At 40.3% G+C, this 14,214-nt stretch overlaps 1 protein-coding gene across 4 annotated transcripts; it reads left to right on the forward strand.

Moving 5' to 3' along the window:
- Positions 1–471: 471 nt before the first annotated feature.
- Positions 472–13,713, forward strand: LOC116252978 (uncharacterized). 4 transcript variants are annotated; one of them, XM_050077464.1, is made up of 4 exons: positions 472–761; positions 924–1,061; positions 1,276–1,426; positions 13,301–13,713. In XM_050077464.1, exons 1-3 carry the CDS (start codon positions 669–671, stop codon positions 1,390–1,392), a joined length of 348 nt encoding a protein of 115 aa, XP_049933421.1. In that variant the 5' UTR covers positions 472–668; the 3' UTR covers positions 1,393–1,426; positions 13,301–13,713. The 4 variants fall into 4 exon arrangements, with proteins under 4 accessions (XP_049933421.1, XP_031483511.1, XP_031483510.1 ...); XM_031627651.2 differs by lacking the exon at positions 13,301–13,713 and adding an exon at positions 7,965–11,800 and having other exon boundaries at positions 1,276–1,397; XM_031627650.2 differs by lacking the exon at positions 13,301–13,713 and adding an exon at positions 11,808–13,281 and having other exon boundaries at positions 473–761; positions 1,276–1,397.
- Positions 13,714–14,214: the final 501 nt, after the last annotated feature.

Consider the following 14,214-nt stretch of genomic DNA (forward strand, 5'->3'; position numbering starts at 1 on the left):
AAGCTTCACAGTTTTTTGGAAGCAAAAACGGGTCCATAGACTTTTAGAAATTTTAAATACCGGTTAACTTTATGATTGAGATTTTGTAAGCCCATCAAACACAGCATTAGCATCCAGGGACTAAAATCGAACAAAATCAAACCTTATGTCTTTATTAGATGCTGTTTGGCAATGGAAGTAGTTTTGCTATTCACTTTGTCTCAAAATTTACGAAGCACCACTATTGTAATATTTCGTGAATCTATCTCATCTCTACGACAGTTTTACAAAATAATAACTATTACTGTTGTCAAATAACTATCTCATTTCATCAATTTATTTTCAAGATTAAAATAAATTCATAAAACATTTAAATTATTATTTAATGAATCTATTTCATAGCTCACGAAAATGTGTTTTCTTTTTCCATTTTCAGGTATCCCAAAAGATTCGGTGTCAAACAGGTGGATGTTTATAAGGAGGCTCGCCGCCGGTGCGGGGCCATGCTTTCGGCGCACTGTAGCGATTCGATAAGATGAAATAGATGAAACAAGGGGCCCGCTGATCTCCGATCACCAGCAGGTGGTCAGGTCCGGAAAGGCGAACCAGGGCAACCGCTGCCTTCGGTTTTCACCCTTCCGTTTTCCCCCACCCCGCTCACAGCGCGCGCGCGAGAGAGAGAGAGCAGAATGGGCTGGTTGACGAAGGATGGCCAGGTTTCACGAGAAGACGATAAGATCCACACTGATGTCCTCGCGGAAGCTAGGAAAGCCTGCTACAAGGTAGCCATGGCGTCAACCTTCGTTCTCCCACACATTTTTGCCGCCTTCCCATTCTCATGTTTCCGTTTGTAACTTTTAGATGGATGGAGGTGGCAATTTTGATTGTTCTTCTCTGTGTTCTCTGTTTATCTTTATCATTTTCCTGTTTGTATTTGGAGTCAGGCCCGTGATGCATTCTATGCTTGTATGGAGAAGGAAGTGGACAAGAAACCCACAGAAATTGCTTCCGTCGGCCTTCTCTATCCCTCCGATTGCAAAGCTGCCCGTGCTGAGTTCGTCAGTCAGTGCCGGCCGACGTGGGTATGGAACCCTTTTCTCCTGCTTCTGCCACTTGTTTGTTTCATGGTCGTCATCGTCGTCGTTGTCATAGGGTTTGGCTTTGTTTGAGTTGAGTTAATAGATATCTTTCTTTCTTATTTGAATTCGATCCGTTTTCTTTTGGTAATTCTGCCTTCGTCCTTTGTGTTTCTCCTCCTTTTTACTGCTTATTGAATGACTTTCTTCCGGAAACCAGGTGAAGCACTTTGATCGTCAGTACTGTGCAAAGAAGAGAGTGCAGAGGCTTCTCGATTCTGATGATCCGAGGAGGGGCCCTATCACGCTTCCACAACCTTACACCTTTAAACCTTGATTTTGGTAAGCACTCTCCGATGCTCTCGACCGTGGTAGGTTATCTGTTCTTTGAGCTATCGTTGCTTTTGGTATCCTCTACGTCTTCTTGTCTTTTCTATTCTGTCCTGAAAATCTTCCTCATTTTTCCATTATTGCTCTTCAGTTCATCAAATTAGTATGCAAACCAGTGCTGCTTTTGTTAAATGTTCATCTTATGTTTCAAGCGGTAATATGTAAAACAGCTCGGATCTTCATAGTAAATAAACGCGTCGTTCATTTTTTGTGAAGGAGGAGGCAATGGTGCTTTTTCTAAGTTGAATATACTAATTGCATGTTTATCAAATGAAAAGTGTGACTTGCTGTTTTGCCATTGTCACACTGGTGTGCATGACAATCCAATGAGAACTTCATTACTTGCCCAGACTGGCTTTATTAAATTTGATTTGCTGAGGTTAATGTATCGTTGTTTCCAAAGGACGGTCTACCAGTTCAAGAAAAGCTTCAGGTTTGAGCAATGATCTTTATGTAGATCTTATGTAAAGGAAAACAAAACCAGTTATATACATCCGTAGGCCATCTCGGCTACAAATACATGGAAATTCGGTTTGGCAGAGGCTTAGTAGTAAAAAAGAGCAGACCTGGTACCTGCCTAGGCCCTAGGAGGGCACCTTCTCAACAAGGCTGTAGCACCTATGCAGGCACCTAAGCTGGTCCGTGGAGGAGCTAAATAAAAAAGGAAGTTTCAAAAAAAGTTTTTTTTTTTTTTTTGTTTCTCTTCTTCCTTCTCTTCTTTCCTTCTTGTACTGCTTATATACTGTTATGCTGTTTATATTCTGTTGTCGGTACTAGCCCTTTTTGAGGGTCCATTTCCTAAGCCTGCCTAGCGATTTTGACTACCAAGCGTTAGGGCTTAGGACATGTCATATTTACATATTTTGCTATTTCGTTGTTGCTATTGGATATATTATGCGTGTTTCAATATTTGTTATTGTGCTTCACACTTGTTTTTGACAATTTGACTTTAACTCAATATTGTCTGTCCCTTTTTTTTCCCTACCAGTTATTCTTTTGGCCTGCCTAGGCTGCACTAGATCCCGGTATAGTCCTTTTTGAAGGTCCACTGCTTAGGTTCTGGCTATCACATTTGACTACATATGTCAGAGGAGCAGGATGAAGAAGAAATTCTTTTTAGAACTGTAATTTTTTTCCTGATGTGGGAAAGCCTGACTTTTTTTTTTCTTTTTATAATGCCAAACAGTTACGAAGAGTGAATAGGACATGTAGAAACACGAACAAGAAGAAGAAGAGAAACAACGATCACGATGTAACGTGGAAAAATCCTCAACAAGAGGAAAAAAACCATGAATGAGAAGGAGCCGGTGCCCACTAGCCGCCAGACTCTCTCTCTCCTTTGTCTTTCATTCACACCTTAAGGATTAGGGTTACACAACTTAAATAATGCCCAACAAGGGCTACAAGTTGGATCAGATACAGATCCAGACCCGGTCCCGAGACCCATCTAACATACTTCAACACTCCCCCTCAAGTTGGGCATACATATCAAACATGCCCAACTTGGATACATTTCTCTCAAATGAGGTCGAAGATAAAGCCTTCGTCAGAACATCAGCCGTTTGGTCTTCAGATCTCATGTAAGGAAGTACAAGTTCTTTAGCATCAATTCTCTCTCGAATGAAATGCCGGTCAATCTCAACATGCTTTGTTCTGTCATGAAGCACAGGGTTGTTGGCCAAGTTAATTGCAGACTTGTTATCGCAATACATCTTCATTGGTTCTTCAACCTTTATACCAATATCAGTCAACAATACTTTCAACCACAAAAACTCGGAAACTCCCATAGCAACAGCTCTGTATTCTGCTTCAGCACTGGAACGCGAACAAACATCTTGCCTTTTACTTCTCCACACTATGAGATTCCCTCCCAAATAAATACAATAGCCAGAGGTGGACCTCCTAGTGTCAATACAACCTGCCCAGTCTGCATCTGAATAACCTTCAATCCCAAGAGTGTCTTGCTTGACATATAAGAGACCTTTGCCAGGATTCCTCTTCAAGTAGCACAAGATCCTGTCAACAGCCTTCAAGTGGGCATCCGTAGGAGCATGCATGAACTGGCTCATCACATTCACAGCAAAGGTAATATCAGGTCTAGTGAGAGTAAGATAAATTAACTTCCCTACAAGACATTGATATCTTCTTTTTGCCTCTTCACAGAGTGGCTTCCCGTCTCTAAGACTTAGCTTATGGCCAGCATCTAGAGGAGTAGAAGCTGGTCTACACCCTAGTTTCCCAGTCTCCTTTAACAAATCTAGAGTGTACTTCCGTTGATTTAGCACAAGGCTAGTCCCAGACCTAGCAATTTCTATGCCAAGGAAGTATTTCAACTTACCAAGGTCCTTAAGATCAAACTCGATCGCCAACAGTTTCTTTAACTTCATTATTTCATCTTCATCATCACCTGTGACAATCATATCATCAACATATACCAACAGAATAGTAACCTTTTGCTTATTTCTCTTCACAAAAAGTGTATGATCTCCATTCCCTTGATGGTATCCACATTGTCTCATGACAAGTCTGAGTCGTTCAAACCACGCTCGAGGAGATTGCTTGAGCCCATATAAAGCTTTCCTTAGCTTGCAACATTTTTCAGGTTCCTCATATCCTGGAGGCATACACATATATACTTCCTCTTCAAGGTCTCCATTGAGAAATGCGTTCTTGACATCAAGTTGGTACATCTTCCACTCCTTCATCACAGCTAAAGCGATAATGACTCTGACAGTCTTCATCTTCGCAACAGGAGCAAAGGTCTCCAAATAATCAATCCCATATTTCTGACTAAACCCTTTGGCCACAAGACGAGCTTTGTATCTTTCAACACTCCCATCTGGTTTGTACTTGATGGTGTAGACCCACTTAGATCCAACCAAGTGAGCCGCCTCAGGAATCTTTACAACTTCCCATGTCATGTTTCTTCGCAAGGCTTCCATCTCTTCTTGCATTGCGTAAGTCCACTTAGGATCACTCTGAGCCTCAGCAACATTCCTGAGAATCATAGTCAAAGAAAGAGAAGATACAAAGCATTTGTAGTCCTTGCTCAGTCTAGAATATGAAACAAAGTTACCAATAGGATGTTGAGTACATGACCTGACACCCTTTCGCAGGGCGATGGGAAGCTCTTCACTAGCAGCAACAGTCTGAATCTCTTCTTCAACAGGTTGCTTCTGCGCACGACTTGGGTCATCCAGGGAAGGACTAATTGGATTGGGAGTAGAATTCTCACCACCTGTCATCTCATCTGTACAAACTCTTCGCCTAGAGTAAACTTGCCCAAATAAACGATTGCACTTCTCTTCTGCCTCAGTGGAACACTCTCCATTTTTCTCCTGTTCATGCACCTCACTAGATGGACCATTTTTCTCCTGTTCATGCACCTCACTAGATGGACCAACGGAGTCACGCCTGTAGTCCAAAAAATCTGTAAACTGAATTTCCTGACTCGGAGAATACTCTTCCCGTGACATAGAGTACTCCCCCTGAAGAGGATTCTCACCAAAATAGGAAACATGTTCAAGGAAAGTGACATCTTTGGTAACATAGGCCCGACCAGTGGAAGGGTCTCGACACTTGTACCCTTTTTGAGTGGGAGAATACCCTAAAAAAATGCCCTTAATAGATCTTGGATCAAGCTTTTTAATGTGAGGACTATGATTGTGAATAAAGCAAACACAACCAAAAACTCTGAGTGGAAGAGAGAAAGGTTCACGAGTCCCCGGTAACAGAGAGTGAGGCGTCTTCCCATTCAACACACGACTAGGCAACCGGTTTATAAGATACGCACTGGTCAGCACAGCATCCCCCCAATACTTTTTTGGAACATGACGTTGAAAAAGAAGAGCCCGAGTCATATTCAATAACTGACGATTTTTTCGTTCAGCAACTCCATTTTGAGGAGGGGTATAACTACAGGAAGTCTCATGAACAATTCCCTTTTTTCGAAAGAAGCTATCAACAGACTGGCACATATACTCTCGAGCATTGTCAGATCGAAATGTCTTAACAGATGCTCCATATTGAGTTTCCACATAAGCAATGAAAGTCTCTATGACAGTAGGAACTTCACTACGGTCTTTCAGCAAGTAGACAATAGTGTTACGAGAATAATCATCTATAAAGGTGATAAAATATTGAAAACCATGACAAGAAGGAATCCCTGCAGGCCCCCACACATCAGAATGAATCATGGCAAATACCTCATTAGACCGATGGCTAGACAAAGGGTATGAAGCCCTAACATGTTTGGCCAGGTGACAGACATCACAAGACACCATAGTCATATCTAACCTGGAACATATATCAGGAAACAACTGTCTTAGAAGGCCAAAAGGCAAGTGTCCAAGGCGCTCATGCCACCGTAGAAGCAACTGAAGGGAGTCCTCTCTATTCTTCGTGGCTTGGCTGACTGCCGTCATGAGAGCCTGAGCAGCACGCATAGGTAAACGATAGAGCCCGTCAGAAGCTAGACCAATCCCAATCCTCTTCCCTGTCACCAAGTCCTGCATAACACAGCGATCAGCGGAAAATATAAGTTCGCAATTTAACTCCTTCGTGATCTTGCTAACCGACAAGAGATTCAAGGGAATATGAGGAACATGTAGAGCATTGTGGACTAAGAACTTGTTCAAAAGTGAGAGACTCTCTTTTCCAGCCACAGAGATAGATGAACCATCGGCAAGGGAAACACGATCCTTTCCTGATGAAAGCTTATACCCATGAAAGACCTTAGGATCGCCGGTCATGTGGTGAGTAGCGCCACTGTCAATGATCCACTCTCCCATACGACAATCCGTCATAATAACGTCTATAGATGAAGAAGCTGCCATAATCACAGATAGTCCAACAGGAGGCACGAGCAACGATACAACAAGAGAGGCACCGATGACAACAAAGAGCACCAACGGGTAGTAATATCCAGATTCCCAATCAGCCCCAAGAGTGAACGGAATGTCGATTGGGGGAAACGATCGTCGATGTCGCTCCACGGGTAGAGGTTGCGCCACACGTTCTCCTTGCTGGAATCAAGATCCAAGAGGCAAAACCCAACAAGTATCAAGGTATAGAAGTGAATAGGAAATCAACTTCGAGACGAGGAAAGCCTTCACCCGTAAGACCAATTTAACCCCGGTCTTTTGTAAGGAAAGGGGGATGCGATCGCCGGAGCGCTGGCGGACGTTGAGGCAATCCTCAAGGTACGCTCCTCTCCTCCTTTACGTCCTCTACCAAGTCACGGACCAGCCACCTCTTCTTGCACGGTGGGTGGTATTGGGTACAGCGGCGGCGGCGGCAGCAGCGGCGGTGGCGGCGGCGGCGGCGGCGGTGGTGGCTGCTGCAGCGGCGGCGGTGACTGCAGTGGTGGCGATGGTAGCGGTGAGAGATATTAGGGTTGGAACTTCACAAACCCTAAAAATTTTCCAAACTCGTCGGCTCTGATACCATGTAGAAACACGAACAAGAAGAAGAAGAGAAACAACGATCACGATGTAACGTGGAAAAATCCTCAACAAGAGGAAAAAAACCACGAATGAGGAGGAGCCGGTGCCCACTAGCCGCCAGACTCTCTCTCTCCTTTGTCTTTCATTCACACCTTAAGGATTAGGGTTACACAACTTAAATAATGCCCAACAAGGGCTACAAGTTGGATCGGATACAGATCCAGACCCGGTCCCGAGACCCATCTAACATACTTCAACAGGACATAAGGCTTACATTGGAAATAGGAAATGACAATCATACTAGCGCAACTTATGAGTCATTGCATAAATCAAATTTTGGCCTTAGATCCGAATCCATTAACATTTGAATACCCTTTCTCAAGATGGAAGTGATAGCATTGCCATGGAGCTTGTAAATAAATCAGCAGCTTGGCTTTTAGGCAGCAACTTTACTTTCAGTTCTTCATCTTCATTTTTGCTTCTGATGAAATTTTCATATGCTTGGTCCTTCCCTTATTAATGGAACTAAGAGAGAATCTTAATGATGCTTGGACTGTCTCAAAATGTTATGGAAAACATTTTTTTTTTTAAATCATGTGATAAGTATCTAGTTCAAGCTAATTCTGATGAAGCTGCAACCGTCCCTCTGTATTGAATCTTATTAATTGATCAAGCTGCCTTCTGTTTGTAACTTGACCAGGAAACTAAGTTATTTATAACAGAACTCAATTAAAACTGGAATGCTTTTGTTCATCTGGATCTCTTGTCCAATCCACATATGAAAAAGGAATAGCCATGACTATAGCTTCACCTTGTCTGTTTTTTGATATCATAAGCCATCAACAGATGTTCCCTTTAAGGTATCACATGATTTTTTTAGCTGATGTATAAATCGGGAAATTTGATTGGCAACATGCTATAAGTTAACCGTCAATATTGCAACATGCCAACAAGTTTTATGTTATTGAGTTAGATGATTATAAAAACCTAATATTAGCATCAAGTTTTTGATGGGCAGGATCAAGAGTCAATAAACAGTTGCAGTTACTGATACCTGTTTGTTTTACTTTTTAAGAGAACAAGGAAGCATTTTGTCGTGGAGGAACAAGCTCATCTTCTATATGTCAACTTCTATTCACAAGGAACAATTTGATTTTCTCATATCCTTTATTTGGAACCTTTTGCTTGAAACATTGTTGATCTCTTTAATATGTTTCTCTGAGCCCTTGGACACAATTATGTCATCAACATAAATAAGAAAACTACTCATGTAACCTTTTGTAAATAGACAAGGAAATCAGAGTGTATTTGTGAATTCCATGTTTCTGAATTTCAAGAAAATACTCTGAAACCAGGAAACCAGGCATGTATAGTTTATTTAACTTGCCAACATAATTTTTTGGATCCTTTTGCTATAGGAATTTATTTTCCATGTAAACTTTTTCCTTTAATCTACCTTGATACATTCATTTTCAACATCCAACTGACTTAAGAACTGCCCTTGGTCAACGACATGGTAAAGGATTATAATTGATGTTAATGGTTCCCATCTTCGCTTTGTTGGGATGATTTTTTTTTTTTCATAATCAAACCCATGATCTTTTGGGAAATACTTGAAAAGGTGTCAAGCTTTCAATGTTTGTTTGCTCTATCTGACCTATATCTATCTTAAATCCCTCTTTGAATCCAACTATTGTGGAAGAGAATAGTTAAAGTTTTTGATGTTGTACATCCTGGAAGTTATCTGTTTGTTCATTTATTGCGTTGTTCATCTATTGCTGTATGCAGCTAGTTCTTAATTTGTGTAAAAGAAGCTTGTGATCAATATGAAATTCTGGTAGGTCAACTAGCTTTTAATACAATGTTGTTCCCTGCTCGGTTAACTTATCTGCTTCATCAAATAGACTCATAGACTTATGGACCTTATGACTTATAAATCTATGTGTTTTTTATGAAGAACATATTATTATTGTTTTACTGATTTTTTATGAATTTTATGATTTTTTCCCCTATTTTTTTGATTTATTAAAAAAAAACGATACGGTTACGATACATTACGATATTTTACGATACAACGTATCTTAAAGCCAGACCGATACGGCTTACGATACGCTTTTTACAACATTGTGACAAATACCTTGTTATTAGTTTGAAAGGTACTGGAATAATTTGTGAATGATCAAGGTTTAGGTTATGACTTGTGCATCAGATCCCTCTTATAGTTTGAACCTCACTATTTATGTTGAGGCTATGTGGTAGCCATCGCTACTTTGTCTTGCCGGTTACAAGGAAAGAGCCCAATGCAGACACACAAACCTCCCTGAGGGAATACACATCAATATACTGTGATACCACCTAGTGTCAACCCCCAGACCCTATTCATAAGTGATTGTGTGTCCAATGGACCTGACCCACAATCTATAGCCTGTGATTGTCACTATGCTATCCTAAATTTTGCTAAACGGAAGGATATTATGAATATTTATGAATGTTTCTATATCAAACTGCTGAAAAAATAATGCGATTTGATGCTACCATATGAACACAAGCTGGACTGGAGATAAGTGGATTCAAACTGCTGACATCTTCCACAGGGCAAACCACCATGTCTCAAGCTTTTCTGACTGATTTTGCGTTGTCTTTAATTTGCGTTGTCTTTAATAATGGACAACAACTCCCCCTCAACACAACTGTTCTATGCTTTCCGGAGAGCAATGCAAATCAAAAGGTGCTGATTTTGAGAACAGTGATGACCCTTAACCATGCCTCTTAAACACACTACGTCTTCTTTGTTCTTCTTAAGTCTAGTTCAATTTTCACTCTTGAATTCTTGATCATGCTGGTCTGAATTTTAGTATTCTTATTTGAAGCTGATTGTTGTCTTTATTTGTTAATATTACTGAATGACTTGTTACCTGTCCGGTGCTGATAACATTCCTTGCCTTGTGTTGCTGATGCCTGATGGAATATCTGAAATACCATATTGCTGAATGCAACTTTCATCAAAAGCAATACTCATGGAGATTTTGACATACCTGCTTTTGATGTGATAACATCTGAAATCTTTAGGATTTCTAGATTAACAAAAAATTGCACGCACATGATCTTATGTTCAGCTTAGTTCTCAGTTTGTTGACATGCACATAGCAAATGCAGCAATATGTCTACGATGAATTGTAATATGGATGCTCTTCAAGTTACATACATTGTATGTCCATTTATTCTCCAATTTTTTAAAAATCTACTGTCACATGTATTGCTTCATGAAACCTTCAGCCCCTAGATAGAGAGAGTACTTCCTTCATGCAACATTCCCGAGGCACTCTCCGAAATGTGGGTGTTACTTTCTCTCAGCAATAGAACATGGTTTTCTTGAGATCTGTGTGGATTGGACACTCTTCAACAGATCACATGATCTTTGAGATATTCAAGAAATTCATTGCATGTACATTCTCGTTTACATTCTCGTTTGCCATAACACTAGAAATTCATGAGGCCACAAGAAGTTGTTTTCAACAAGAGCATGCTTTTTTTTCCAATCTACATGGAAGATTTTATGGCCATGTTTGATCAAATACATGTAAGTGATGAAAAATGTCATAAAACAAAAGTAAAAATAGTACTAATTTCAAGAAGAAGAGGTGAAGAGAACAGGACTCTAAATATTAGAGGACAACTTAAAAAATTCTGGAGTCGTTGGGAAAAAAAGAAAGGTAGATGACCCTTTGATGCTTGACAACTTGGACAAATAACATCCTTGGGCTCACAACGTAAACTTCAGGTGGGAATTAAACTATTGGAAACTACTTTTTCTATAAATACACAAGAGCAATGGCCTAATATGTAGACATTTGGCTTCTTTGACATATTTAAGAGGCATGAACATTGACTCTGGCTTTGATTTCATAACTTAACAAACAATCAAATGAGGATTATCTCTGAGAACATGCCCTTCCATGTCCTTCTGACTGATTGAACATTGTTTTCATGTGAAGGTCCCTAGCGTACTGCCAAATTGGAATTATCAATTATTTTGAAATTAACACGAGAGTTCTTTTAATATTAAGAAGGGAAAACTATTGGACAACTAAAGGAACAAAAATCAGATAAAGGAATCAGCTGAATGTCATGTGCCTTTCCTAGTGATGGATTTATATCTGCCATAATAAGGAACCAGTTTCAGTTTCCTGATGTTTGGGTTGAGCAATGCTTGTAGATTATAATGGGGGACGTCATACAGCCCTGGGCTTTTCCACCTTGATTATTTCCATCTCTAGCTGGATTATAGGCAATTGGTGGGATATTAGGTAGGGGCAACAAATGGTCTCCTTGGTTCGATGTGTCATGACATTATCTACATCCACATGTTCTTCATCCTTCTCCATAATCCATGCTTGTGGTGAAACTTCATGTGAATGCCCTAAATTGTTATTATTTTCAAATTTCAAGTTTTAACCGCACTTTGTAGAGTCATCTCATGTTGAAGTAATTGAGCTCTTAGGATCATCAATGAAGGAAAGTTTGGCACTGCAAGGTGAGCACCTGAGATTCAGGTGGAAGTTCACTTATTCTTCTTTTGATATCTCATATTGCTAGAACTAAAAATTTTGGCAGTGGATGAGATGTAGAGAGTTTCTGGTGACTCTTATAACCCAGAATTTTGTCTCATCTGCATGGTCCTTTTGGTTAAATATCTATTAGTGCAACTAGTAGGATCGTTGGTGGTGAACAGTTTTATATTTGCAAAGGAGGTATTGGATTACATGTGACGTTTGTACCATCCTTGTTTTGAAAACTTCAAGCATGTGTAGGTTTTGATGTTACAGAGTTACTTTCAAGACTATAATAACGTGGATATAGATATCTCTCTATATATTGTATAATATAAATATTGTGTTGCAATATTTTCTCCCTTTAGATTTGGATCCAGAGCAAGCAGACATCCCCGTATGCCTCCAGCCTTTGCTCCTCAGTTCGATTGATCTACGAATTTGGAAATGCCTGCACCTGAACAAGAGAAGATCCTGTGCTACTGGCCTTTTTTTCAACACAGAGAGGTCAGAGCAACTTGCTTGGATGACTTGCTGGGTAGGACCTGACTTGACTAGCCTGAGCCAATTGGCACTTTCCCATGGGCTCCTAGCTTGATGAGCTTTTGTTATATGTATATTACAGTACCACGTGTAGGGGAATTATATGTTTAGTTACTTTAGTATGTTCAACGAAGTATAGTATGCAAGCAAATTATTTTATGGATATGGAGAAGCATGCAGGACACAAAAACGATGAAAATTATCTCTGAAATAGCAAAAAGCACTACGTTAAATAGGAAAGAAGGGCAAAAGGATCCTGAAGAGTTGGAGAAAGAAAGAGAGCCCCGTGTTACAGACCCTTTCTGACAAAAGAACTTTGACACAATGGTAACGAGTGATACCTAGACTGAGGATAACTCATCAGCGACTGACTAAGTCATTGACTAATTCGTAAATTGGGCTGCAGGCCCTCTACCAATTTTAAGGACTCTGTGTCACTTTTACTGACTGGTTGATTAGGCCATGGTTTGAAAATAGACGGTGTTTACATCTTTGACAGAGGATATTACGCGTTAGTTCATTAGAACGGTGCATCTTTTATATAGAATAAGTGCCGAGTTAGAGCAAGCAAACATGGAGTATTGAGTTATCGCCATAAGCGGAAGGAGATTGGTTTTGTTGACTTCCTTATCCCCTACTCCATGACAAGATCAAATTGCACGATTCTTTGCTATCTTAAACATCATTTCTGGTTGCTTGTTTCTGTTATTAGAACCTCTACCTTTCTATTGAAATTGGTTGTTGAGGGTGTTTCTGTTAAATTAATTTATTATTGCATATAACTGCGTAAAGAAATTATTGGTTGCTCATAAAGCGAACATTTGCCATGTCATTTCAATGTCTCCAGGACTAAGGTTACATGAACATCTTTTTTCCCAGGTAGTGGCTGCTTAACATTAGAGTCCATCCATGGGTTTCTTGTCTTGTAAAATGCATAGTTGGCATAAAATGGATACAAAATGGTTACCAATGCTTGTTTTTAGATCGAGGATCCGAGGGGCAAAGCTCCCATATTCGTCTCAGATTAATCTCCTTTAATGTTAAATTGCAAAAATTGTTTGCTGTTGTGTTTCACCTTTTTATGGTCTCTCTCCCTCTCTCCCTCTGTGCTGCCTACTTTTGCTTTTTGGGTCATGGAGCGATAAACTATCCTAAAAAACGGTAAGGTTTAGTGTGATCCTTCCATAGGGGACTGGTTGTGTATTGAAATTGCTATTATATGAATGGTAGATTTTATTCCCATTGGTTCTGGATTTTTTTGCAGAGATTAATTATTAAATACCCAAAGTTATTTAGCTCAAGAGTATTCCGCTTGCAGGTCCTAATCCATCTCGCCAGCTACTTTACAAAATCGTAGGGCTGTCCAAGTGGGGACGCCAACATGTCAGGTGATGCTTTGCAGGAGAAAGGAGTTCAGAAACGTTGAAACTTGCTAGGAAATGATTTTCATAGTGGACCCTGTTATACTGTACACATGTGTCTTAGGCTATAGATTTATTTCCCTTTCTGGTTTCCGTTTAAAGGCTGGAAAAGGTGAGAATGCGTAATCAAGAGGGTGCTGTTTGATTGTCGTGTAAAATCAGCTGTTTTTTTTTTCTCCTTCTTATGAAGTAACCACGCACAAATCAAACAGTATTTTGTTTTTGGTTTTAGGGGCAAAGCTTGTAAATAACTTTTCAGTTTTTCCCAAAAGCACGGGGAAAATCGCCCTTCTGCAGGTCAGTTCTTTTTCATGGGAATCTAGCTGAGCGGTGTGTGTGTGTGACAAACGTGTCGCCAGAAGGCCAGATCACTGTGATCTTTGAGTGTGCGGGGAGTGCTGGTTTTTTGGTGGAACGATCGCTCTCTATCTCGCCCCTCCTTGCTTCTCTCACCTATTCTGACAGGCTATGATGCTCACTTTATTTTCCAATATATGTCAATTCGCATAGGCTTATCAGCAAAAATTAACTTAAGCTCGATTTGTTATATGCATTAAACAGTTAGTTGGGACGAGCTGGAGGAAGCGATGCTCATTTTACTAAAACACCGGGCCTTGCCCGCTTTCTCTCGGTTCCTCTTTGAGGGCTTGGATTCTCTCTTTTCTGCTGGGCACTGCTCATCTTTTCCTTCGGCAGTTCTGTTTCCACCGTTTTTCTGTCTCTCTCTCCGACAGTCCTTTCCTGGTGGCAATGGCTGCTGTCAGGCCCATTTCCTTCTCCCTCGTTGCCATTACTTCACCTACCGTGAAGC

This window comes from Nymphaea colorata, chromosome 4, assembly GCF_008831285.2.
Source record: "Nymphaea colorata isolate Beijing-Zhang1983 chromosome 4, ASM883128v2, whole genome shotgun sequence".
Classification (NCBI taxonomy): domain Eukaryota; kingdom Viridiplantae; phylum Streptophyta; class Magnoliopsida; order Nymphaeales; family Nymphaeaceae; genus Nymphaea; species Nymphaea colorata.